The 27,664-nt window shown below is 36.2% G+C and overlaps 1 protein-coding gene across 1 annotated transcript; it reads left to right on the forward strand.

Annotated features, from left to right (window-relative positions):
• Nucleotides 1-25,731, forward strand: LOC111493549 (DNA polymerase zeta catalytic subunit). The gene is made up of 28 exons (XM_023143270.1): nucleotides 1-329; nucleotides 800-882; nucleotides 2,090-2,147; nucleotides 2,588-2,637; nucleotides 2,749-2,861; nucleotides 2,977-3,019; nucleotides 3,903-3,971; nucleotides 4,573-4,734; nucleotides 4,851-5,022; nucleotides 5,150-5,241; nucleotides 5,395-5,787; nucleotides 7,363-8,839; nucleotides 9,199-9,408; nucleotides 9,626-9,954; nucleotides 11,188-11,330; nucleotides 11,727-12,312; nucleotides 13,387-13,533; nucleotides 14,519-14,794; nucleotides 16,090-16,197; nucleotides 16,867-17,072; nucleotides 17,389-17,692; nucleotides 17,938-18,555; nucleotides 19,182-19,340; nucleotides 20,423-21,108; nucleotides 22,023-22,140; nucleotides 22,682-23,034; nucleotides 23,383-23,481; nucleotides 24,218-25,731. Exons 1-28 carry the CDS (start codon nucleotides 218-220, stop codon nucleotides 25,419-25,421), a joined length of 8,370 nt encoding a protein of 2,789 aa, XP_022999038.1. The 5' UTR covers nucleotides 1-217; the 3' UTR covers nucleotides 25,422-25,731.
• The last annotated feature ends 1,933 nt before the right edge of the window (nucleotides 25,732-27,664 follow it).

Here is a 27,664-nt window from a genome sequence, read left to right on the forward strand (position 1 = left end):
TTTAGAATTTACACACTATAAAAAGGCTTCGCCACCGCGCCATTTTCTCGTGCCAAATGTTTACACGAAGAGAAGCAAATTGTTCTTCGGTCTGGTGCAACTAAGTCCACGAAACTCAAATTCTTCTACCCATTCATCAATGGTTTTTCGTTCGTCCCTTCTCGTAGTCATTGGTTCTGCACCGTTGTCTTTGTTCCGGTGAATTGGAAGTAAGACAATGGGGGATTCGCAATCAGAATCGAGTATCTTCAGTGTTCGGATCGTCTCCATCGATTACTACCTTGCGCCTCCAATTCCAGGCCTCGGCGTATCCTACAGTAGCTTTCAAGGTAAACTTCACTTCCCTTTTGTTACTGGGTCAACCGGGTTGCAACTACCACTTTTAGCCTTATAATTAAGGCTGGTTGCATTCATTTGAGGCTAATGAGAAATTCAGTGAAGTTTTGAAAGCTCAATGCTCCACTTGCTTAGTTTATACACTGTCGTATCGACCATGGGTTTTCTTTGATTTTCAGATTTGGCAGTCAGTAACAGGTTTAGGATTCTTTATGTGAATTTTGTTATGTGAAGTCAATGCTGATAATTATCCTGGGGAGAGAGTCTATACTCTGTTTTTATCTGCTTGTTCTCAACTGTGCTACTTGTTGAACTTGATTAAGGAGAGTGTAAAACATGATCGTAGATATTATTTGCTATATATACATATATAAATAAATATATTATCCCCTTTATTTTGCACGAGTGCAAGCTTAGCTTTGGGGTTTACTAATGCATATTTTTCTTATCATTTAATTTGAAGGCGGGAAGGTGAGCGAGGTTCCTGTATTGAGAATATATGGTTCGACTCCGGCTGGTCAGAAAACATGCGTCCATGTTCATGGAGTAAGACCGGAACTCTCTTCTACTGAGTCTTGAATAAGCATTTGAGTATGCATTTGCAATGATTGAAAATTGAGTTTTTGTTGATAAGAAATGAAAGAATACGAAGTAGTATATACTAACGATACAGAAAAAGAAGCTCCAATTGTAATAGCTCAAGCTCACCGCTAGCAGATATTGTCCACTTTGACCCGCTATGTATTGCTGTCAGCCGCACGATTTTAAAATGCGTCTATTAGGGAGAGGTTTCCACACTCCTATAAAGAATGCTTGTTCCTCTCTCCAACCGACGTGGGATCTCACAATCCGCCCCCTTAGGGGTTTAGCGTCCTCGCTGGCACACCACCCGGTGCCTAACTCTTATATCATTTGTAATAGCCCAAGCACACCACTATCACATATTGTCTGCTTTGGCCTGTTACTTACTGCCTTCAACCTCACAGTTCTAAAACGCATCTATTAGGGAGAAGTTTCCACACCCCTATAAGGAACGCTTATTCCTCTCTCCAACTGATGTAGGATCTCACACCGATCTTAGATAATTAAACTCAATGAAAAATTATATTAGTTTTTTTTGAGAATATAGTCCAAAGAAAGGTGTTGAACTTGATAAAGGGTCACATCGTTTCCAAAGACGTCTCTTTTACCATTCCTCTCTAGCTAATGGCTCCACGCAATCACAAAAATGGGGGGAAAAAAAACGAAAAAGGGAAAAGGAATTAGCACATTAATGAATCCGACCTTCATTAAGATAAAAAAATTGGATGACTAAAGACAATGCCCTATCCGCACTCTCCATTTGAAACAAAAACTTCTTTTCCCTCAAGATTAGATTTTCAAACTTGTAACTCCCAATTGACACGGTTGCAATGTTGAGTCAATCTTGAAGATGATGCTTGTTTCTTTAAGACATGGTATTCTTCTAACGCTCATGTGTTAGGTTTTTATCCAAGATTTATCTTATGCTGACGTAAGCTTCTTGGGCAAAAGAGATGGTACTGGGTTATTATTGTAAAGCCTCAAATTTCTTATTGTCATTATTATCTTTTTGGTAATATAAATTTCCTGGTCAGCACTATTTACCATATAATCGACCAAGTCATTTTTCTTCAATCTATCAACTACCAATTTTTAGCGCATACGTACAATTCTATATGCACGTGTATGTATGCATGCAAGCATCCATGTTTTGAAATGATGTTCCTTGTAGGTTTTACCCTATTTATATGTGCCGTGCTCAGAGATTTCATTGCAGTTGCAAGGCAAAGGTATGCAACTGAATGTGATTATAGTTTTATTTAGATTATCAAGCCTATTAAATGAATATGTTACTGTTAGATATCATATTATTTGTTTTTACTTTACTTTCCAGATATCATTTAGCTATTATTTATTTACTTAATTGTAAAAAACATATAATTATTTAGTTATTTTAAATACTTTGAAATTAATGCTAATTTGAGCACTGCTCAGCAGTTACAAGAGCTGGTAGGATAAATTAGTTTCAAAATACACTTCGAAACTAATAGGATTTAGCTTGTTGAACTACAGGTATAGGATTTCAATTCTTATAAAAAAATTCTTTTGTAATTAAATAATGGCTATTACAGCATGCTATATTTTCATGCACCTGCTTGAATCTTTGTTGAATCTGTGCCACTGTTATCCTATGATGCTACTGTAGCTTAAATATTTTAATTTTGTATAGGAGAAGCTTTTGCGAATGATGTGTCACTTGCACTTGAAAAAGCCTTAAAGGTATTCTTCACTAGGACAACTAGAGGATTATCCTTCGTCTCACATATATGTTAATCCCTCGTGTTTTTTCATTGCTAATGACATTATTTTGGTTCTGTTTGAGTTTTGAAGCTGAAAGGCAATTCTGGTTCTAAAAGACAGCATGTACATGGTTATAATCTTGTTCGAGCCAAGAAGCTTTATGGTTACCATTCATCAGAGGAGCTTTTTCTGAAGATATATTTGTATCCACGTGAAACTGAGTTTTGTTTTATCCATATGCTATATTGTTTTTGATGGGCCATCCCGCCCATATTAATGATCTGCAACCTGTGATTGAATGCTTTGACAATAATTTAGATATCATCCACAAGATATCACCCGTGCTGCAAATCTTCTGCTGGTATAGTTTTTGAAGTTTAACTCTGCAGTCATTCATATTTATCATCTTACTGTTGTTTTACATGCTAAATTGGATGGTGGATATTGCAATAACATCTGTTTCTCAGTAACGGATAATGATTTGTTTAGCGCAATATTTTGTCAGTGTGAGGATTTGCAGAGAAAATATGTGTTGTCTTAGAAATTACAAACTATATCAAGAGCTTAAACTTTTGATATCGATGCTATTAATGAAAAGAAGTTTGAGAATAGAAACTTTGTTATTTTTTAACTTCTATCTTCAATGACGGTGACAGTAATCTTTCTCACTAATTTTATCTCTGGTTGCTATAATTCAAAACTAGTTCTAGTTACGTTCATTAATTGATTAATATTTTGTATATTATTTTAATTTTATTTGAAAATTTTAAATATTTTCATTTTCAGCTTTTATTAATAAGTCGAGTTTATAATATCTCATTCAATTGATCTGGATGCACAATAAGGATCATATCTATACAATTTTGCACTTCTCAATAAATATGTAAATCAATTTCCAGTCTAATTAATTTTCGATAAGAATACTTTATTTTGTCTAAGTTTTGAGCTTTCCTTTTGAGAATTTAAGTCTTTGTCTACTTTTCTTTTTTAAAATAATTTAGAAACTTTCTAAATAATTTTTTAATGTTAAAATTTGATTTCTAATGTTGATTTCAAGTATTTGTGTGTTAAAATATTTTAGTTGTTGCCTGTTTCTATTTCGTTGAAGCCTAGAGTTTGGCCCTATCACCATAAACTTAACCAAAGTGTTCAATACTACCATGTAGATGTTTTGCTTGTTTCATTTGTAGGCAGCTTGGAAGATCTGTGTTTGGTGACTGTACTTGCTCCTTTTCTTTGTCCAGAATGGTGCCGTTCTCGAAAAGATTTTACAGCCTTATGAATCGCACATACCATTTGTCCTGCAGTTCCTTGTGAGTAGCTTTATGAGTTCCAAAATAAGTATAATGTTAAATACATTAAGCTACTTTGTGATTAGTAGTCTAGTCTAGCTGTTAGCTTGATTTTTCCATTAGCTCTTTATCTTGTTCTCATCAAGGCTGGAGAATAGTTTTATAACAATAATTTACTCAAAACTACTTTGAAGTATCGGGTACTGTTCTAGCTTCCGGCTAATAGTGCCCACTTTGTAATTGTCCTACATTGCTTTCCCCCCATTTTTGTTACTTACTCTGAGCACTTTGCTTATCACATATATTGAAAATTATATTACTTGATTGTTTTGAGGTACACATCTTCAGTTAGTGTATTTTCATCTGAGAGTTTGCTTTCTATTTTGCTGTGGTCGTCATAGACATCTTTTTCTTGAGGTTATCATATTTTGTTTTAGAAATGCAGGTATTACTACATTGCTTTTCCCTTTGTTCTGTATACTACATATTTTCCCAGTAAACATTTGGGTGATATGCAACAGTTAACCATTCAATTCATTAGGTACTTTTGGAAGTGTTATTTTTTAAATCTTTATTGGTGATCTCTCTTGATTTTTTGGTTCTGAACTACTATTTCTTCTAGGTTGACTATAATTTATATGGTATGGGTCTTCTGCATCTAATGAAATTGAAGTTCCGTCATCCAGTACCAGATGCTCCAGGGAAAAAATTAAATCACATTTTACAGTACGTGAGTGAGAATCATGGAATGGAAAATCCAACTTGCATGCCTTCTGATTCCGAGGTCTCCTTTGTCCTTTTTCTTTCTTCTTTTTTTTTTGCCCCCATTAACTATTACAATTTACATGATTGCATGTCTTGATTATGCAAATAATGGGCGTCCCTTGGCAATTTCATTAGGCAGATCCAAGTAATGATGCAGCATCAACTTCACCAGTATGGATATCTTCTAAAATTCCAACAGATTGGATGTGGAAATCTCCTACTGCAATGGATGCATTGGATGACAGTGGAATTAATCTCTGTAAACGTCAAAGTGTTTGTGAACTGGAGGGAGATGCTGCCGTAGAAGGTCCATTTAGCTTCGTACTTAAATTTGACATGAAAATACTTTCTTTTAACAGGTTGTAGTAGAAGGGTTCCTCATAAATCATTTATTTCCTTGCGATGTTAAGGCTTTCCAAAATTTTGATCTGCAGATATTCTCAATCAACATTCTAAACTATATACATCTTTTTCTCAAACCCATTCAGATGTGAAAATGGTTCAATCGCTTGTATCGATTTGGGAGGTTTGTAGTGTCCCGTCCTTTATTCTTTTTCTATTGTGCTGCTACATTTATGTGTTAACGTGCAAACACTGTATGATGGAGTCTTTAGTTGTAATATGTAGTTGGTATGTGTACATTCTTGTTCAGTGAAGTGTCTTCTTGTCCATATCCCAGGAGGAACATAGAAGAACGGGGCTGCAGGAGGCACTAGTGCCACCTGATCCTGTAAAACCATTGCCAAAAGAAGTTCTGGAGACTTTCTCAATTGGTATGGACTATGAGAAAAAAATGACTGAATTATATGAGAGACCAAAATGTCCATCAGTGTTAACTCCACTTGAAAAAGATGAAAGGTTGGTGCAGTCATTGACATCTTCAGCTAATGAAGCAAATATAATTGGACTAGGATGTTCTGATGGTGAGCCTTTGAAACACGTTATGGAGATTGGCAGAACTAATTTGGACTCATTTTACCCAAATTCATTCGAAGATCATGACAAAATGCTGATTGAAGGAGATGATATGGTTCCGAGATTGTCTATGGATGAAGTTGAAGTAACTCCCAAGGTAGCCTTTTGCTCTTGTTGTTGGGGGATCTCTCTTTTTGCTTAGATGTCAATTGTCACGGTGATTTTACACTTGATATATAAATTTTTATGTTACTTTCTGCTCTGACATAAGTAATGCATTTGTTATTATACTTTAGATACTCAAAGTGTACTAAGGTGTTAAATTACCATTGAATTCAAAAGCTTCAGCCGATGAGTTACAATACTTTAACACTGCTTGGACTTGTGGGTTTGAAAGTTTCACGAGACCCAACGAGTAGTTATAATATTAATTCGAGAAGGAATGAGTTGAGTTTGTAAAGGGTAGGGACAGAGAAAACCCCCTCATAGTAAGGAGCTTGGTAAGGTAAATGCTCTTTCCTCTCTCCTTTTCTTCTCTCATCTTCCTCCTAGTTTTTCAGCCGGAGTTCATTTTTCCATCCATTTAGATCAAGTTTTTAGTTTTTTGTCCATTTTTTTTTCAATTCTAAGTTGATTGGTATTGCTTAGCATCTTTCTCTCATCATGGAAGTCGGGAGTTGGGTTTGTATGACATTTAAATAGCTATTCCCTTTATTTCTCTCCCATTTCCATTGTTTTGAGAGATTTTTCTAAAGATCTTTTTGCCTATGCCGATTGCTTCTAAATTCCTCACGAAAGATAGAGATCCCTCTGGTACCTTTCATTTGTCCAAGTTCAGGTCTTAACAAGGGTGGTTTCTTGAAAGTGCTATTTTGCCTCCAACAAGGGTTGGAAGACACTCTGTGTTCCAGCTTGTCCAAATATGATAGGATGACTAGTTTTTTGTGAAATAAGAAGGGAATTTTTATTGAAATTTGAAAAGGAAGTACTTTCTTTAAAGAAGCCTTCACTGGAGTAGTAGATGTAATTCCTAAGGAAAAAAGTGAATTACAGACGAAGTTATGCTAAGATAGCGAGGACATATTCAAAGGTTGTTTAGGGCAAATGACAATTTGCAGATTTTTGAGTAAGATTTAGATTTCTTCTTCAGTATGTGTTTTAAAGAAAAGGAAGTAGAAGGTGATTTTAGCCAGCTCTCTTTAGTCTCAAGATTTTGTTATATCACAATTTTTGGAACGAAATTCATTGAACTTTCGAACATTATTGTGAAGCAAGCCTAATCATCTACCCTTTCTTGGCTGATAAGACGTTATTGAAGTTTACTGGTTATGATTTTGGATTACCATTCGATGGAAAAGGAAATTAATTGGGGATTCAGTTAAATTTGAAAATTGGTCCAAAGAAAAACATTCTTTATCGAAAGTTATTGAAAGGTATGGATTTTCCAAACATTGGTTCTCTAGCATTTGCTTAAAATATAATTTAAGTTTATATGATGAAATATATAAGAATTTTCTCAAGAAAAGAAGAAGAAGAAGAAGAACATGAAGACGAAGTTCTGTGGGAGCTGAATTCTATTTGGTTGGTGGTTGGAAGATGAGATGATAAAAAGTGATTGTAATAGTGGGTTTTAGTACATATTCAGTTGAACCAAATATTTGATTTTATTCTGATGTTAGCCATGTTTGGGTGTTAAATGTTTTTTTTTTTTTTGGAATATTCATATTTGTAGGTTGTTGACGAGGAGGCACTAGGCCTCCTGAGATGGCTAGCTACTTCTCAGGCTGCACAAGATATTAATTCCGACGATGAACTTCTTTGTGAGACAATTTTGGGGCCCTTGTTGCCTGCAGCAAACATGGATCAAGTGCTAGAGAGAGCTAGCCAGGATTATGGTTCTGAGTCTCAAAAGGAGTGTCAAGACATTCTCGATTCAGTTGAAGATCTAGATGAATTTGAGGGATTTAACAAGAGAAAATGTTGTCCCGATGATGAGCATCTTTTCAGGTCTTCTTCTGAAGAAACTATTCCCCAACTTGATGGTGCTGCAGATGATATGTTCACTCCTTGTGGAGGGTCGACTGAAAACTCACCTGATAGAGATTTATATATTGAGAATGAAAGATCTTCCAAACTTGTGGTGTTGCATGGCATTGATTCAGATACTTGCAGCCATAAAAAAGAAAAATCATTATGGGACTCTTTACCTTTTCAGGAGGCTGAGAAAGTGAATACAGATTCAACATGTGTCAATTCTTGCAGGCCTGATATATGTGCAAGTTTGACTAGAGATTCTGGGTTCATCAGTTGCTTTTCTAAAGAAGAGGGAGGACAGAGGGATGTTACAGTAGAAATTGAAGGCACGGGTACATATACCTTCAGGGAAGGCAATGCCTTTGTAGAATGTTCTGTACGTGATTTGATGAGGAGGAAGCGTCACTATCGAAATGAGCAACTTGACTGTGGAAATGGTAAAGCTAAAAATGTTACTGTTGGTGGTAGGCAAAAAAAAGTGTGGTCAAGAGGCTTGGATTCTCAAGTGTTGCAAACCAATGAGCATAACTTGAGATTTCAGGATTCTTCCCATTTGATGCCATGTTTAACTAATCAAAATGCTAGTTCTGACATATTTTATGAGAATAAGTCTACTTATTCTGACAGTTCCATGTATGGTAAGCTGCCGCTTGTAGATGGCTGTGATGGCTTAGGGCAGGCTAGTTCACCAAATGTAGGAGAAATCCCTGGATCTGAGACAGTTGCAGGTCCTAGTCAAATGTGCTTTGATCCGTGGCTTTCTGAGTCAGAGACCCTAGGCCTAGGTCCTGTTTCTCTTGGTGGCTGTCAAACTTTAGCTAGCAAGAAATCTAATTCTGGTATGAGTGATGCTGATGTTCATGAGATCATGCCTTCCGTACAATTTGCATACGAGTATTATTTGGCTCCATGTACAAAAAGAAGATTTCTTTTGGTTAATCAGAATAGTAATGATAGAAAACAGAAAGAGGATGCTGTTGTGTCTGGGCTTGGCCACTCTCTATCTATGGTTGCCGATTTTGATCGTGAGAAAATATTATCAATTGGTATGACTACCCGCATAAAGCCACCAAATGCGGAGTTGATGCTCAAAGAACCTATAAACACTTCAAATACGTCTATCCTGTCAAGGAAACTTGCTCCTTTGGATAAAAAAGATTCTGAAGAGAGAACAGGTTAAAATTCTATTTTCTTTATTTATGTGGTGTTGATACTCGTCTTTACCTTCCTAACTTTTTTTTTGCTCATAAGTAAGGAAACCGTTGGTAGGAGCGGCGGGATGATGATGAGTATGTTCAATTTTTTTTCATGAGGATGATTACCCTTTGGGGTAGAAGTGCAGGCTTTATCATCTTTTTTTAGTTGATTTCTTATTTCTGTTGGGAACTTCAAGTGTCACTGATTTTACGTTTCCCTTCCTCCCTTGGAAGCAATAAATTTAAATAACAGGAGCTTTGACCAACTTTTGCTTGCTGAAATGGCCCTGACTATTGATAAATGGTACTGACTATTTGATAACCTTCATTTTCTTCAGGAAGAGCTTTGGATGATCTTTTGCCATTTTTTCTACCCAGAGACAAAAAAGATATTTTTGAAGACTATGGCTCCAGTTCTCTGAAAGAAGCTGTCATGGGTGTTCCCATTCACTATCGAAATGATGGGTCCTTCATGTATATTTTAACACATGTAAAGTCACCTCCTTCTACAGATAGTGTTCGTCAGTGGCTATCAAGTGAACAGGGAGGTGATAACCAGAACTCACCTGGGCATTTTTGTCCTTTTTTTTGTTCTCTGTTCTCTTGGGTTTTTCTCTGGGTTTTTGTTTTGTAGGTCTAGAAACTAACTACTAGGTTGACAAGTGTAATGCAAGTAGATCCTTCATGATTAATTGGAAAATTAATTTTTAATTTTTTTGTAGGAAGTTCAATCTTTAAATAGCTTATTTAGTACTTCATTTACAGCTCTCAGGATCAACTCAGGAAAACCTTTAGTTGATGATCCGGAAAAGCCTCTGCCTCAACCTGGTTCTTCATCTCATACAAGTCATATAGTAAATCATGGAGGCCTGACTAACTCATCTGCGGATGAAACCTCTTTCCATGACAATGTAGAACCAGCCAAAAGTGGAGGAGTTACAGCAAAAGTAAAAGCTTGTGCGAGTTTTTCACAAGATATATCTCAAATTTCTGGCCCAGATGAGATATCAAAAGATACTCCTCTTAGCCAAATTGGGTTTTGTGATCCTGCAAGCGTTGGAGGAGTGCAGCAATTAACATTGTTGAGCGTTGAGGTATTCTTTACATTTATCTGCCCTTTTCATTTGTACAGTGGAAGTTTGAAAATGTGCTTATTTCAGGTAGCGCCAGATGTTGAAATACTCTTTTATTCCTTTCATGTTATAGATTGGAACTTGGATTCCCTTTTTTCCATCATGGAGTTTGAATATCTTTTCTTCAGGAAATTCAGTGGGTCTTGGTAGCCTCTTCGTTTTGATATCTTTCTTGTACTTGTCTATTGGGAGCCATTCTTGACATTTTGGCTCATGTTTTTAATAGCTTAGAAACTTGCTCAGACGCAAGGGGGTTTCTTCTTCTTCTTCTTCTTCTTCTTCTTCTTATAGGGCTAACCAGAAAAACGAAAAGAATTCAACAAGGCACAAATCTCCCAAATAGCTTTGAAAAACGACTTTCCAACTCAACCACCAACCCTGATTTCTCAGAAAAGAATTTCACAAATTATAAATATCAGGAAAAGAATGATTGATGAAACCTTTAGGAAGACCACACCTTAAAGCTGCTGATAACTTGATAAAATCAAAATTTTGAACCACTCTAATCTTTTTCAACGAAAGCTGTAGAGTATCTGTCATCCCCAAATGTCCCACATCATATCTCTGACTGAGTTAACCCAACATTATCTTAGCTTTCCTACTCAAGCTGCGAAATACAAGTTATGACACACTCAAGTTTTCAAAACTTCACAAAAGTCTTCATTGACCTGAAAAAGAATACAGCAGCCTTATAGGGCTGAGCAACAAGTTGCAAGCTAAATAACCCAACTACCACAGGGTAAAAGCTAGTACAAGAAAGCACTAGAAATTATAATGCCAATATCCTTTTGCTGTGAGGTAAAAAGACTGTACGGAAGTTAAACAAAAAAAGTAAAGCCATGGCCAAAGAACATTCAAGAACTAGGCAAGTCACCGGAGAAAGAACAAAAAATGGCAAGATGCTACATCAGATTATTTTCTCATTTTTCATTTTCCATTTTTCATTTTTAGGTACCTTTTCCTTTCTATATAATTCATTTCTTTGCTGCTAGTATGTCTTTCGTTACTATTTTGCTACTTTTTAGAAAATATTCTAATTTTTCTTGGTCACCCAATGAATAGGTTTTTTAGGAAAAAGATCTTATGGATCTTGCTTGGTTATAGTAAATTTGTGCTCAATTAAAACATTTGCATGTTTTTTTGGGACTTAAAAGTTTTTATTTTAATTACCTCATACTTGGCTCTGGTTGTTAGGTTCAAGCAGAATGTAGGGGTGATCTTAGGCCTGATCCTCGACTTGATGCCGTCAAGATGATAGCTCTTGCAATTCAGAATGATAGTGGCCTTGCTGTCGATGTTGTTTTAATTTTGTGTACTAACATTGGTTCGTCTAAGAGGTATGATATTTATGAGCACAATGAGAAATTTTACTCTTGAACCACTATGCCTTTGTTGTTAGCTCTGTATTTATGGTGAATTTGGATTTCAAATATTATGCTATCTACTTGTTAAGATAGTGCACATATGCATTTCTCCTTTGTATCTATTTTGTTCTGTCATTTGGTTTTGTGTTTGTGAGACATTTTGTATTGTTTTCTTTTTTTTGGTGTTTGTGAGAAAATGCTGGGTGCGTATCTTGCTGTCCAGTGGTCGTTACCTAATGCACAATGTGTAAATCTTCCTAGTTGTAAAATCAGCTAATTTCTAGAAGTAAAAACGTTGTACTTTGGATGTCTGCTCCTTTATTGACACGCTCTTTATTTTGGTGTGGTAATGTCTCATTTCTTTTCCAGAACTTGTGATGGGATTGACTACAAAGTTTTGATTCATCATGAAGAGAAGTCTTTATTTCAAAGTTTTATGAAAATTATATATTTATCCGACCCAGATATTTTGATTGGCTGGGATATTCAAAGTAGTTCTCTTGGATATTTGGCAGAGAGAGCTTCCCAGCTTGGTATAAGTTTACTAAATAAGATATCTAGGACACCCGAAGAAACCAAGATATTGGATGGAGATTCAAATACTCACACTGAAATTCCAGAAAACCTGGTTTCTGAGTTGGTAAATTCTGATTCTGCTGCAGTAGAAGATATGATAATTGAGGATGAATGGGGTCGAACACATGCCAGTGGAATCCATATTGGTGGTAGGATTGTTCTAAATATATGGAGGCTTATGCGCAATGAAGTTAAGCTTAATATGTACACACTTGAAGCTGTTACGGAAGCTGTTTTGAAACGAAAATTTCCTTACATCCATCATAGAGTATTAACACAATGGTTTAACAGTGGTCCTCAAAAAGCAAGATTCCGGTGCATTGAATATGTGATGGAAAGAGCAAAGTTGAACCTTCAACTAATGAATCAGCTTGATATGGTATTTTGATCTTCTTTTCATCAAGTATGATAGCATCATGTAGTTACATATGTATGTAGGTTGGTTACTGTATAGGCTTGCCAAGTAACTTCTATTTTCTACTACTACCAAGTTTTTGGAGTTCCTTTTCATGTGCATTTGGAGAGGGGTGCCTTTCAAAACAGTTCATTATATGTTCTCAACTTTTGTGGATCATGTAGCATGTATATCCTATACAAGCACGGTGGAAAACTATCTTTGTAACTGAAAGTGGAAACATTGGAAAAAGTATCTTTTCCCGTTGGCAGGACAAGTCATTTTGTATCCGAAACTAGATTCCGTGGAGAACACTACCTTTTAATTATTTTGGCTTTCTTCATCTTGCAACAATTTTGGTGTCTAACTTATATGAAAATGTTAATTAGCTAAACCGTTTATTGTAGAAATAAGAGTATTAGTAAGAAAATATGAATTTAAGTGCCCCATTTTCTTGAATCTATCAATTCATATGATAGGAGATAGGACGCCTTACTTTTTAGTTTTTATTTTTGGCTTCCTTTTTTCATGACATATTAATGGATAAATCTTAGCCCTCCTTCTGTGATAAAGAATGCTTCCTTTGGTGGGCAGTTTCTTGATAGTTTTTAATACTTTTGACTAGAAAGGAATAGAAGTTATTAATGCGTAGAAGACAACTGGGAGAATGACTACAACCTTGCGATTGAGTTTGTCCCTTTGGGTTTTTGCTTCTTAGATTTTTTATTGGTAGTTTTCTTTCTTTGATTTAAAATAATTAGTTCCATCTCTTAATTTTTTACTTCTTGTATTTATTTTTCTGAGAGGCTTTTTCATTTTGCCTTCGCCTAGTTTACAGTATAGAAAATATTGCCAAAACTGAAGAGTATTAAAAGTTTGGCTTTGTTGGTTTTTGATTGGTTTGTTGTTTTGGGTTTAACGTCATCTTTTTCTCCCTTATCCTTCCTTTATATTTTCGTTTGTATCCCCAAATAGTACTCTCTTATGGATCTATTTATTTACATAGACAATTTCTTTCATTCACATGATGAAGATTATATCACTATCTGTACCTTGCAGATAAATAGAACTTCAGAACTTGCTCGTGTGTTTGGCATTGAATTTTTTTCTGTTCTATCTCGAGGCTCGCAACATCGTGTCGAATCTATGTTACTAAGATTGGCGCATAGTCAAAACTATCTGGCAGTCTCCCCTGGGAATTTGCAGGTCTGAATTGATGGTCACTTGCTCTTCCCTGAATAATTTTGATAATGTAGGAAATTGTAATAAGGCTTATTCATGATTATTTTTCATACTTTGTAAAAGTTTTTATCCAAGGTGTGGTTCGTGATTATTTGTTAGTATACATCTCATCAATATCATCGTTAAATGATATTTTTTTCTCAATATATATTGGCAATAATTTTAGTTAGAGAAGATGAAACTGAAGCTGAGCCCATCCCTCTTTTTCGTAATCACTATACCAGGTTTGCAGAGGGGGAATACATTCCGGAGGGCAACCAGAGATCTATTTTCATGTGAATTTGTTGTTGGTTATATTATATAAAACTTTGCTATGTTATTTTTTGGATATGCTGATTATTGACTATTGTTTGGTTAATTCTTTCTTGCTTATTACTTGGAATCATGTTGTATAAGAATTGATTGGTGAAATATGTAAATATTTTATTTGTTGTTTGAGTATTTCTTTTTGCATATTTGATGCTGAAAGATTTATCTGTTTACATACTCAGATATCTGACTATGTATTCGTGCTTTTTTTTTTTTTTTTTTTTTTTTTTTTAAATTTTCTTCTCTCTCTCTCTCTCTCTCTCACTCGTTTTCTGTTAATTTGCATGGAATGATGTCAAAGTCAATTTCATTACAAAATTATCACCCAGAAGTTCTTTCACGCTTTGTGGCCTTCATGGCTTATCAGTTTTTCTATCAGCTATTTTTTTTATTTTTCCTTTTGTTTATAATCAGGATTCCATCATGGATAACATTATTTGTAATTATATGTTTGTTTCTTTGTTTTTAAATGAATCAGGTCCCATCACACTGGGAGTTTCCTCGTCTTTTCTAACTATTATTTTTGTTATTTTCTTTTTGGTGCATTCTGTTAGCTACAATTAATTTTCTTACAAATGCCTTTTTGTTTCTTTGACTAATGAATGTGGTTGAGTTAACCATCTGAATATATTTTTGTTAGGTCGCTTCTCAACCTGCAATGGAGTGCCTACCACTTGTGATGGAACCTCAGTCTGGTTTTTATGCTGATCCTGTTGTAGTTTTAGATTTCCAGTCTCTTTATCCATCCATGATAATTGCTTACAACCTATGCTTTTGTACGTGCTTGGGCAAAGTAGCTCCTTCAAAGGTTAATACACTAGGAGTTATTTCATATTCACCAGAACAACAGGTTCTTGAGGAACTGAAAGATCAGATACTGCTCACTCCTAATGGCGTGATGTACGCACCACCAAAGGTAGATCTCTGAAAATGTCTTTATATGACAATATGTAACATAAAGAACATGATAATATGAGAAATAAAGAATATTGCAGGGGGTTCTACAGACCTAAATAATACTTTTTGCTGATAGATCTAAATTTATATATGATTACTACTTTCTAACACGGAAATAATTTTATGCTATAGTTATTAATTGCATTAGATTTGGTTTAACGTTTTTTTCCCTACCATGAATGAGGTTATTGATAGAAACTCTTTTGACCTTAGCAAGCATCATTTTTGTTTGGTTTTGTTTTGTTTGTTTTTCGTTGCAATGATCTTTTAGGTCTCATTTACTTCATAGGCATGAGAATGAGGAGAATAAAATTAATTTACATTTAACTTTTAACATTGTGTTTACTAATATTATGTTGGATTCAAGATAAAGAAAAGGTGTAACAGATCTAAATTTCTATACGATCACAATTTTCTAATGTCATTAAAAGAATTTTATACTAAAGTATATTAACTTTGTTGGATTTTAGTTTAATATCTTCCTTTCTACCATGAACGAGGTCATTGATCGAAGTTCTTTTGACGTTAGCAAGCATCATTTTGTTTTGTTTTATTTATTTTTTTCCAAATGATCTTTAAGGTCTTATTTACTTAGTAGGCATGAGGTTGAGCATTGCTAAGGCCTTCTTTTGGAACCTATGGCTGGAGAGGAACCAGCAAGCGTTCAATAAGACCAAATCAACTTACAAAACCTTCTTTAACAATGTCCTATTAATGGTTATGTATTGGTGTAAATATTACCCCCTTTTCTGGTTTTAGTCTTACCATATTTTTGGTCAAATGGATGACTTTTTTGTAACTCCATTTTTTGGCTCCCAGGTCTTTACCCCATCTCTTTCGTAAAATTTCATACATCAACAAAATATTTGCTCTCTAAAAAGAAAAACTTAGTGGGCAGAGAATGAGGAGACTCAAAATGAAAATCAATTGGAATGAGTTAATGTAGAAATGGACTAAAATTTTTAATATACATATACTAATACTTTGTTAGAGTTAGGATATTGTTGTTGCTGCTATTATTGAATTATTTACTTATTATATCATTTTTTTTTTCACAATGAAACTCATTGCAAAAGTAAAGATGAATAAAGATGAAAAAAAACTTAGAAAGAAGAATGATTCTCATTTTCTAATTATTGTTCTGATGAGTAAATCCAGCCTTGGGTTTTTTTGCCTATCACGAATGGATAGATTCTATGTTATAGGGGAATGAAAATATTGACATCAGTGCTTTGTTCCCAACTGATTCCTCAGGTTCGTAAAGGTATATTGCCTCGTCTTCTGGAGGAGATATTATCGACTAGAATCATGGTGAAACAGGCAATGAAAAAGCTGGCTCCATCACAGAAAGTTCTTCAGAGGGTATGGCTATTTCAGACTACAGTAGTCTATTATTTTGCAAATCAGTTCTGTTAGTAGTAATTTATAAATGCATTCATGTTTTTGTGTTTACCCCTATAACATTTGAAAAACTATTTTTATATGTGAACAGGATAAGATTTTATAAATGTTGATCGATTGTATTATGCATAACATGCATTTTTGTTTTTCCAATACGTGATCAGTCATGTACATGAAAAACAGATGTGATTGAAAACCTTTAATTTATGTTCTAGTTACTAGTTTACAAATGTACATCTAGCCTTGTTTGGTTGTGATTTTTTATTTGGAACTCATGTATGAAATAGTACCTTGACTAATTTAGTAATTGAAATTTCTTAAATATATCAAATTTTAACTATTACTTTGTAAGAGATTAGTAAGTTCGTTCTTGAATAAATGATATCAGACAGCATACGTTAAAAATTTTGAAAAAGCTTGGATATTTTAATTTAGTTTTATCTTTATTTCATACTAATATTTTTTGTTTGTTTGTTTTGTTTTTGCAACTAAGTTCAACATTGTCTTCGTGTCATTCAGATTACGAAGTGTACATAAAATGCCTTGTTGTCTTGGATTATCGTATATCATTAGTAACAGATCGTTCCTTATGAGTGCATTGCTGAGTCAGTGATTTGTTACGCTTCTCAGGTGTTTAATGCAAGACAGCTTGCTTTGAAGCTGATAGCAAACGTAACATATGGTTATACAGCAGCTGGTTTTAGTGGTCGTATGCCTTGTGCTGAGCTTGCCGATAGTATTGTTCAGTGTGGCCGCCGTACACTAGAAAATGCAATCTCATTTGTTAATTTACAAGAGAAATGGAAGGCTAAAGTTATTTATGGGGATACTGACAGGTACGATATCTAATTAATTTCAACCAGTACGAGTTTAACTGTGTTGAGCTTGCAGCATGTAATCAATAATCATATATGTCTTTTGTAGAGCTTTGAGGAAGTAACAAATTTATCAATGATGTATGCATGTTTGTAAGCCTTATACACGTGTGTGTGTGTGTATATATATATATAGACACACACACACATATATATGTACACATGAAGACTAACTTTCAAGCATGCCCCCAAGATTTAGCAGTCTTAATTAAAGTGCGAATGGAATTTTGTCGAGGGACCTTTTAGGTTTACGCGCCTGCTTTTCCTTTTCATGCAGCATGTTTGTTCTTCTAAAGGGACGTACGGTTGAACAGGCTTTGGGCATTGGCCAGGAAATTGCATCTGCAATTACTGCAATGAATCCCAATCCAGTTACACTCAAGATGGAGAAAGTTTATGCCCCTTGCTTCCTTCTCACTAAGAAGCGCTATGTGGGCTACAGTTTTGAGAGCCCTGAACAAATTGAACCCACTTTTGATGCTAAAGGCATTGAAACTGTACGGAGAGATACTTGTGCAGCTGTAGCAAAGACAATGGAGCAGTCATTGAGGCTTTTCTTTGAACATCAGGATATTTCGGAGGTGCATTTCTCCATCTGTTGCTTTCATTAAAATTAATTGTCGGATAATGTAACTATTAGATCATATCTTTTTATTGCTTTTAACTGCTGTTGAGACTTGAGAGCACTGCATCGTTTGTTCTTTGAGGGAACGCAATATCTAAAACTTCAAGCGAGCTTAGAATTACTTGTTTTGCTCATTTTTCATATAATGATGAATTTTACAACTACCTGATTGGGTGATTTAATCTGTTTTTCAATACACAGATCAAAACATATTTGCAGCGTCAATGGAAGCGGATTCTTTCAGGAAGGGTTTCAATTCAAGATTTTGTCTTTGCAAAGGAGATACGGCTAGGTACATATCGTACTAGAGGTCCATCCTCACTTCCACCAGCAGCAATTGTGGCTACTAAGGCAATGAGGATTGATCCAAGGGCAGAACCGCGTTATGGAGAACGAGTTCCTTATGTTGTAATTTATAGGGAACCTGGAGCTCGCCTTGCTGATATGGTTGTTGATCCAATGGACCTTTTAGCCGTGGATTCCCCCTACAGATTGAACAGTCTATATTACATCAACAAACAAATAATACCTGCCCTGCAAAGAGCTTTTGGTCTTGTCGGAGCCAACTTAAATCAATGGTTTTCGGAGATGCCTCGTCCAGTCAGGGAAGCGTTTTTTAAACAACCCTTATCAGCTGCGAATCCTAATCGGACCCGAATTGATTATTACTACCTATCTAAGCATTGTATACTATGTGGTGAGTTAGTCCAGACCTCATCTAATTTATGCAACCAGTGTCTACAAAATGAAGCTGCAGCTACCACTGCGATAATCAGAAAAACTTCGAAATTAGAGAGTGAAATGCAACACCTTGCTGCCGTAAGTACCATTGCAATATTCTTTCATTACATCAGGTCTCTGGGATTCCTTGGTTACACCAATCTGCTTTTCAATAAAATATGATGCCGTTTTCGCTATGCTGTTAGATTTACTTGATTAGTTCTGTCATTACCGAAGTTTCACTAACGTGACGTTCATATTTTATCTATTTTTCTAAGAAAATTGCAAAAACCACCCATAGAATGACTCAACATGTAATATGGATTAGTGTTTAGGAGTTGTTTGCAACTTGGTTTTAGTTTGTTGTAGGTTGGTTGATTGGCTGAGATTTTCTAAAATAGGGTGTTAATCTGTAACAGCCTAAGCCCACTGCTAGCAGATATTGTTTTCTTTGGATTTTTTCTTTCGGACTTCCCTTCAAGGTTTTTAAAACGCGTCTATTAGGGAGAGGTTTCCACACCCTTATAATGTTTCGTTTGCTTCCCCAGCCGACGTGGGATCTCACATAATCTATTGTATTGGTACACTTTTGAATTATAATAAAGTTTCTTCTAATTGTAGACTTTTTGATACCTGGTTGCATGACAGTTAGTTGACTTGAATTGAAGTCTGACATATTTCTAAATTTACAATTAACAAAGCCATAAACTTTCGTCCTTTTACAGATATGCCAACATTGTGGAGGAGCCGACGGGATCGTGGAACGTGGTGTGAAATGTACTTCACTCGCGTGTTCAGTTTTCTATGAGAGGCTTAAGGTTCAGAAAGAATTTCGTGGTCTTGCTGCTGTTGCTGCACACAGAGACCTGTATCCAAAATGGACAGTTGAGTGGTTCTGAACTTAAAATCTCCCCCATTGTTCAAAAGGCAGGCAGCCCTCTTCAGGTACCATACATCTGCAGCAATCCACCCCTTAACTTAGCTTTTAGAAGGCCTCACAGCCACCACGGTATAATATACGTATAGCTCTCTATCATATCTGCTGTTCCCACTGATAAGAAACTGGCTTTAATTAATTGCCATGTTCTGATACATACACCTGATGTATAAATCAATGTAGCAAATTCTAAGGGGATTGGTATTTGTAGCTTTTGATTAAAATGAGGTGTACGTATATCTTTGTTTATCTGGATCGAGTCGGTTGTCAAGTGAAGAATTAAGCTAAAAGCTAGTCACTTTCTATAAAGATCGAACTTGTATTGAAATGAAATGAAATGAATGAATGCAAGGTTTTCATACAAATTAGAAAGGAAGGTTCATTTAATATATAGGATAAATGGCTAGACAATGAATTAGTAACGGTAGTTGGTATGTATTTTAGATATTTACACGGGATTCCTCTTTCTTATTCTTAAGCTAGATTTTCGAGGTTCCTCTTTCTTATTCTTAAGCTAGATCATCGAAACAACTTGATTTTCTGCTAGATCTCCGTGAAGGCTTGATTTTCTTATTCTTTGGCTGAATTTCGACTAAAAGATTATAAGTCACTATTTTTATCACGTCAATGGAAATGTCTCATATAACTTCTTTTAATAGGTCTTTTTTATACATTTTGTCACCCATGAAATAATTTTTTAACAAAAAATATAGCGGACGAAATTTTCATAAAGTCATTAATTTAAATGAAATAAAATGATGTACAAAAATAATATTGACCAACAGATAAATTAACATATGGATAAATTGGTTAAAATAATTTTATTTATTTTTTTAAAAATAAAATAGTATTTACAAAAAAAATAAATAAATAATAATAATAATAAAAGTATGCACTCAAATCTACGTAGAAAAAAAAAAAACGTTTTTTTTTCGTCCTCTTTAGTGCAGACCTTCTTTTTAGGGTTTAAGCTCTCCTGGTTCAGTCGGTCCTCCTATGGAGGGTTTTAGCAATTCAGCTCTAACCTAGTCCCTCTCTTCCACCATGGCGCAGTCCCCCTTCTCTCTCCTCGTCCTCAAGCGTCTTTCCTGCTCTTCTCGATTCTCCAATGCACCTCTTTCTTCGCCCCTCCTTTCTCATTTCCTCACTATCGGATCATCCAAGCGATTTTTCACCTCCGAAGTCTCGTCAACCCCCTCCTCACCTTCTTCCAATCCCAAACCCAATTCCCTTTCAGCCCGAATGAGCTTCATCTTCGATCAAATCGACGCCATTGAAAAAGAGCGCTCTCAGAAGGACCAAACTCTGCAGAGAATTCGAGCCTGGCGTGAGTCGAAGGCCAACCAGAATCCGCCCGTCGAGGATGGGCGACCGGAATCGACGTTAGGGAGTGGTAATCTTGGGGATAATGTTAATAATTCGGAGTCTGCTTTGAGAATGGACGAAGCAAATGAGATGGAAAGGACGGAGAAGCAGAGAAAAGAAATTGAATTGGTGCATCCATGGCCGGAGTGGATCGAGTTGATGGAAAGGTTAGTTCATCAGAATTACTTTGATCACAGGAGGAAAGATGAGAACAAGATGGTCGAAGAATTGGGATTCAGGGCTTCTGACCTTGCTTTGGAGGAGGATGTAGGGTTGGATTTGTCCAAGGATTTTAAGGCAGTTTATACTGCGTGCCTGAATTTTGGGAAGGACCGGTTCGACATTCTCAGGTTAGTAGCTCTGCATTTCCACTTCAGTATGTGAAAAAAGTTTGACAATACTTGCTCTGCGATTTCACTTGGGTGGTTTATTGTGAAGACAATTTCTTGGCCTATTGCATCTCCTTTTGAACAGAATTTCTTGTTTACTCTTTGAAAAATGTTCTGAGTTGCACGGAATAAAAGTCGTCTGAAACTATTACTCATCATCATGATCTTCTGTCCTCTTTGGGATTATGGGCGTTGATGTTTTGCCTTTTCTTTGAACGACAGATATCTCCGGCAGTTAAAGAAGAAAACTTAGTGTATCAATTGTAGGTAGGATAAGTGCTACTGGGATTATAGTCTTTTAGAATCCCCAGTTTTAGCTATGATTTTGCAACGACCCAGATCCACCGCTAGTAGATATTGTCTTCTTTGGGCTTTTTCTTTCGGGCTTCCCCTCAAGGCTTTAAAATGCGTTTGCTAGGGGAAGGTTTGCACACCCTTATAAAGGGTGTTTTGTTCTCCTCTCCAACCAATGTGGGACATCACAGATTTTCTATGGGATCTTTGTATCTTTCATTTATAAGCTATAGATTCTCCTTAGAAAAATGATAATGAGATTGTCTACGAGTACATTTGTTTTGATAGTTTTAGTAAAGTTGAACTTTCCACTCGAGTTACATTTTTTCCCCTTATTGATCTGCTTTTCCTTTTTAATCGGAGCGAAAGTTAGGAATGTCTCTGACAAAAATTCTAATATTTCTTCTTTTCCTTTCCAACCATTTATGTGTTAATTTATTCTTGTATTTAGGTTAATCAACCATATTGAATTTGTTTTTTCATGTGCAGTTAATCCTTGTTTTGGAAATGTGTATGTAAATTTCTAGAATAAATGCACTTTTTGTTAATACTCATTCTATATATATATATTTTTATTGCAGGTCGTTGTCAAGAAAAGACATCCAAATTTTGGTAGGTTTTGGGTGCCCAAGTCCAGACAAGAAGGTTGTTTTCTCTGCAAAACTCTTGAGGAAGCTCGTTCATCTTGATGAAGGAGATGTGAGTATTTCTTTTCTTGTTGTATTTGTTTATAGCATATCATGGAGTAATGAAAATGATCATAATACTGAAAATGCTTTATTTTGCTTCCAACTTGTTTATTGTCTCACCGTTTACAGGTTTTTGGCTTCTGTTGTTTTTCCTTCACACCTTTATCTAACTAGCTATGGTTTGAATTCTATGATAGGTACAGATCATGATTAGGGTTTATAGTTCATTGTATTTCTGCATTGGAATCAAACTTTTCTTCTGGTAGTAACACGAATAATGATAATTCATTAGGACCATTTTCAGATATTATTTCCATCTTAGGGCAGGTACTAATAACAAAATAATATATATTTTTTCAAATAATAACATTCAGTCTTAACATACATTGAAGATATTATTTTATCACTGTCCTTGCCTGATATTTCCCCGAAAATTTTATTTTCTGCTGCTTGTTTGACCTAATAAGTAGTATGGTTTACTTTTTTTATTTTTTCAATCTCTTTATTGCATTAATGGTGATGAGGTGCTCTGTGCTCTTTTCTGTCTTCAGGTTTGCAGTTCCTGCAGTTTAAGAAATTCTTGTGAAAGAGCATATTTGGTGACTAATAAAGAAGATGAGGCTCGCACAATCGATATTATGCGACTTTTATTTACTTTTGGTTTTGATCCCATGAAAGGAACGGTTGTTAATGATTCCCTTCTGAAGCGAAAAACTGTTAAAACAGTTGTTCGCAAATTACTTCATGAGGTTGTCAAGTTGGGTTCAGTCCCAATAGATCCTACTCTCTCTCCTCCTGTAATCAAAAGGCCTCCACCAAAAGTGAAGCAGCCCCCACCTCCACCGAAGAAGCGAGTAGGACGTGATGATGTTGAGATGAAAAAAGGGGATTGGCTTTGTCCTAAGTACGTGTTTTTTACGTTGTCCCAAGCGTTTAATTTATTCTTGCTGGAAGACTATTATGCTTTCTTTGAAGTTTTAAATTTATGTAAACGGTTTATTGCTCCATATGTAAGACTCATATGCAACTTAGAAAACCAGATCCTAGAAACTTATAATATTATAATTGGCGATACTATTATGTGATGGTGGTCATTAGTGTTAAACTACTGTATTTTGCCTGTCTTGTGTAAATAGACTGTAATAGTGGCAGTTGTCAAAATTTTGGCGTATCTTTAGATTGCTCAATAGTCTCTTTTCCAGTTTCACATTGAGTATGATGTCTGAAATGAGAATTAATAAACCACTTTCAGGTGCGACTTCATGAACTTTGCAAAAAACACGGTGTGCCTGCAGTGTGACGCCCAACGTCCTAAACGGCAGCTGCTACCAGGCGAATGGGAATGCCCAGAGTAAGAATTTTCACATTAATCTTTTCTTCATTTAGATAATTCAACTGTACGATGGTGGGTTCCATCGATCATTATTTATTCGGGAAACAAAATAATATTGTTGATTTTCTTTCTTTGTTGGGGGAGTTTCAATGTCTGCTGTGGAATGGATGTTCGCTTTTGGTGTCCTTGCCCTTGTAGAGTAGAGATCTTTTCCAGTCATTCCCTCCTTTGTCGAATCAACCATTCTCCTTGGAGAGATCCATTTTTTGCCTTGATGTGTAGGATGAAAATTCCCAAAATTCTCCATGGTAGGGTGAATACTTTGGTCATGGTGTCTAGGAAGATGACTAATTTGATGGAGCCGTGGTGTTGCATTCTTTGCAACATGGTTGTATAGGACCTTGATCATATCCTTTAAATGTGGGCTTCAGCTACGAAATTGTTGTGATTATTGGCGTAGTTTGTCTTGCTTGATTATATGCCTTTCTTTTAGGGAGCATATGTTTTTTTGTTGGCTTTCTTTTATGTATGCCTTCGTGCTTGGTTATTCATATTAAAAAAGACAAAAGAATATCTAGGATTTTAGGAGACACCGTGAGAAATAAAATAGATCATAAAAAAATCAAAGTGGCTGAAGCTGAAATAACTAATTTTGGATATTCAGCCACAACACTATATGATATTGTGTAGAAGCAGAGATTAGATTTTGGGTGGTCAGTTCCTGATTCTCTATTCGTTTTGTTATCTGTGGCAGATGTAACTTCTTAAATTATAGGAGAAATATGGCATGTTTCCATTGTGAATGCAAGCGGCCAACAGACACATTTTTAGATAATGAAAAGCAAGAAAGACAACACGTTCCTTCGAGGTTCGAAAAGATCGCCAATAGGCAAGAGGTCTCTAATGCTTGGAATTTCGACTTCGACGATGATGAGTCAGATGGGGCAGATGTTGCAGCTTTTGAGTATGCAGATTCATCAGTTGCAGCAGCCGAAGGATCTCATGCCGATAATCTGGCGAGAGGAAGCAAATTTAACTCCGATCTCCCGGAAAGACAGCACTCTGATGCTGGAAATAGAGGTCCAGGTGTCGGATTTGACGATTTTGTCGATGAGGAGGACGATATCGACAATTATGAGCTAGATAACTCAGTGAACAATTCAGGAAGGCAGCCTCATTCGGTTGATTTTTCTGACATTGAAGGGCACTCAGGGTCAGAAGATGGTGATGACTTTGGCCATAGATCTGGTGTCCCATCTTATAATAAGCGTCCAAGACGTCAACAAGCAGCTTTCTCTGATTCTGAGGGCGATGAACTTGATTCTGATGACGATATTTCTGCTAAGAAGAATTGGAAATCTAGTCATCTGACCAGTTCAAGACAGAAAAGTAGAGACAATGGTCAATCAAGGAGGGGATTAAGCTATGGTTCTGATGAAAACCTCGACTCCGACCTCGATGAGGATTTAAATGAAAGACCTCGATCTAGACAGAGTGAAGGAAAGGATTTCGACTCCAATAGGAAGCATTTTCAAAGGAGAGGAAGTTCTCGTATGGGTGGTCGATCATCCGAATCAGATTTTGATGATTTCGATAGAGGTATGCGTAGACAAAAATTGAAAGGGAATCAGAGGGAAAATAATCGAAGGGGAAGCGACACTCGAACTAGTGGTGATAAATACAGTAGAGGAAGTGAGTTTCAGTCTAACAATTTCAGAAATGGTAGAAAGAACACATTTGATGAAAATTTTGATGATTTTGGTGACAAGTCCCATCGGTCTCGTGGTACCAATTCAAGATTTCGTGGGAACAGTCATGGCGGGCGAGGAACATATAGTTCGCGGAGTCCTAAAGAAGGTTACAAGAAAGATCGACCAAGAAGGTATAATGAATACGATACAACAACGGATAAGGATTATGGTGACTTCAAAAACAGTCGACGTGTTATTGAAAGATAGAGCCTATTTGAAGAATAATTCATAATTTGGGTTCGGGCTCGGGTTCGGGTTAATGATTTCATGTTCCATCTCACTGCTAACCAAAGATCTATTATGGGATTGCTGCAAAATCAATCCTGTTTTGTTCTGTGGTGTTTCAGTCTGCAATCACCATATGGATCTTTAGACAGTCAAGTCATTTGAATTTATGTATTATTTTTGGTTTTATGAGTGGGCTCTTACTCCCTCTCATATATAGCTTTTTATCTATTTGTACATATACTTTTTTGTATTTTTTTTTTAAAAAAATAATGTATCTTCAAAATTTGAGGGAAATCGCAAATGAGAGTGATTACGAGGATAAGGTAACTAAAAAGATTAAAAAAAAAAAAAAAAATTAAGAGTCACTACTTTGCCAACAAGAAGTGAGGAGCTCAAAGGGTATAGTTAGTAGATACGGTTCTATTTAGGTTTTCATTTTCGGATTTCCCCTTAAGGTTTGTTATGGTGAGGTTAGGTTTTCACACCTTATAAAGAATGTTTCCCTCCGAGAGAAATGAGTGCCAGCGAAAATGCTGAGCCCCAAAAGGTGGGCGTGATGCTCAGCCCTTCCCAAAAGGGGATGGACATTGGGCGTGATGCTCAGCCCTTCCCAAAAGGGGGTGGACATTGGGCGTGATGCTCAGCCCCAAAGGGCTGAGTCCCGAAGGGATGTGGATTGTGAGATTCCACATCGATTGGAGGAGGGAACGAGTACCAGCGAGGACGCTGGGCTCTAAAGGAGGGGGAAGGGGAGGCTCGAAAGGAAAAGCCAAAAAAGGACAATATTTACTACTGGTGGACTTAGCTGTTACAAATATATTTTGCTTGGAGCAATATGTTAGGTAACCTCCCAAAAATTTTCTTAAAGATGCGTGTGAATAAGGATAAATCATGCTAAAATGACATAGATTGGTATTTTTCAATATTCATATTTATGCAAAACACTTCATCATAAGAAACATTTATCATTCTCAAACACAACTTTTTATTCAACAACTAACTTACCAGCAACAACTAACTTCCCTTCCTATTATCCACAAATACTAAAATTCTAATACAAGATTAAATAAACTACAAATCATCCCCTTAATCTTGTATTTCGATTTTCACATTCTTATATTTTTCAAACCAATTCTTTCTCGAACATCCTAACCATATTCCTTGATAAGCAGTTGACGTCGCCGCAATATACTCCGTTTCACAGGAAGAAAGTGCCGTCATCTTTTGTTTCTTTGAAGTCCATGTAATTGAATTCACATGCAATTGTTTCTTTCTACTTGCTTTGCCTTCACATAATGACATCCAATATCAATAGTTCCTTTCACCAGTTTGATTACTTGTTCAACGTTGCCGCTACCGCCATTATCGCCGCCTTCCTTCTTCCCTGTCTTAGTTTCAATGGGCAACTGCTTTTCATCGACAGTTTTAATTACCTGTTCTATATGTCCGGCCAACGACTTTTCCTCAACAGGTTTAATTACCTGTGCTATTTCAATTGCACTGCCGGAAACAATGGCCTCCTCCTTCTCTGCTTTTGTTTCTCCGGCGACCTGTTTTTCAATAGCACCGCCATTGTTTCCGTCCTCCTTCTCCTTCTTCTCGCTGTCACAGTCCTCTTTTATCTCCTTTGCTTTTGCTACCTCCGTTGCCACATTCTGGACCTCCGCCACAACGCCATCGCTCTTCTTCTCGGATTCAAACTTCACAGCGCTAACGATTTTCTCGCCATCGCTCTTCTTCTCTTCTCGCTTCTATGTTTTTTTCTCCGATTCAATCTTCACACCTCCACGTCCTTTTATCTCTACAAGTGATCCATCTCCGAACTTCACCGTGTCGGTCACTGACTCATTCAATTCTGAGAACCAACTTCGACAACCAATCATATGATTGCTGGCTCCCGTATCTAGGAACTAAATGTTGCTTTTCTTCTCAATTTCTTTCGGGACAACCTTCTCTTCATAAGGAGCCATCTCCGTCAACTCTAGTGAACCGAGAGTTCGGACTTCACAAACTTGTGCTGTAAGTAAGGCTGGCTCAACCTCAGCACTTTGCGTCTCAGCCAAGTGCGCCTGATCCTCCCATTTCTTCGATTTACAGTCGGATGCATAATGGCCAATCTTTTGACAATTATAACACTACACCTTCCGACATTCTGAGGCATAGTGGCCTAGGTCTTGACAATTGTAGCATCTTACCTTGCTCTTGTCAGCCTTCTTCTCTTG

Source organism: Cucurbita maxima, unplaced genomic scaffold (genome assembly GCF_002738345.1).
Source record: "Cucurbita maxima cultivar Rimu unplaced genomic scaffold, Cmax_1.0 Cma_Scf00019, whole genome shotgun sequence".
NCBI lineage: Eukaryota > Viridiplantae > Streptophyta > Magnoliopsida > Cucurbitales > Cucurbitaceae > Cucurbita > Cucurbita maxima.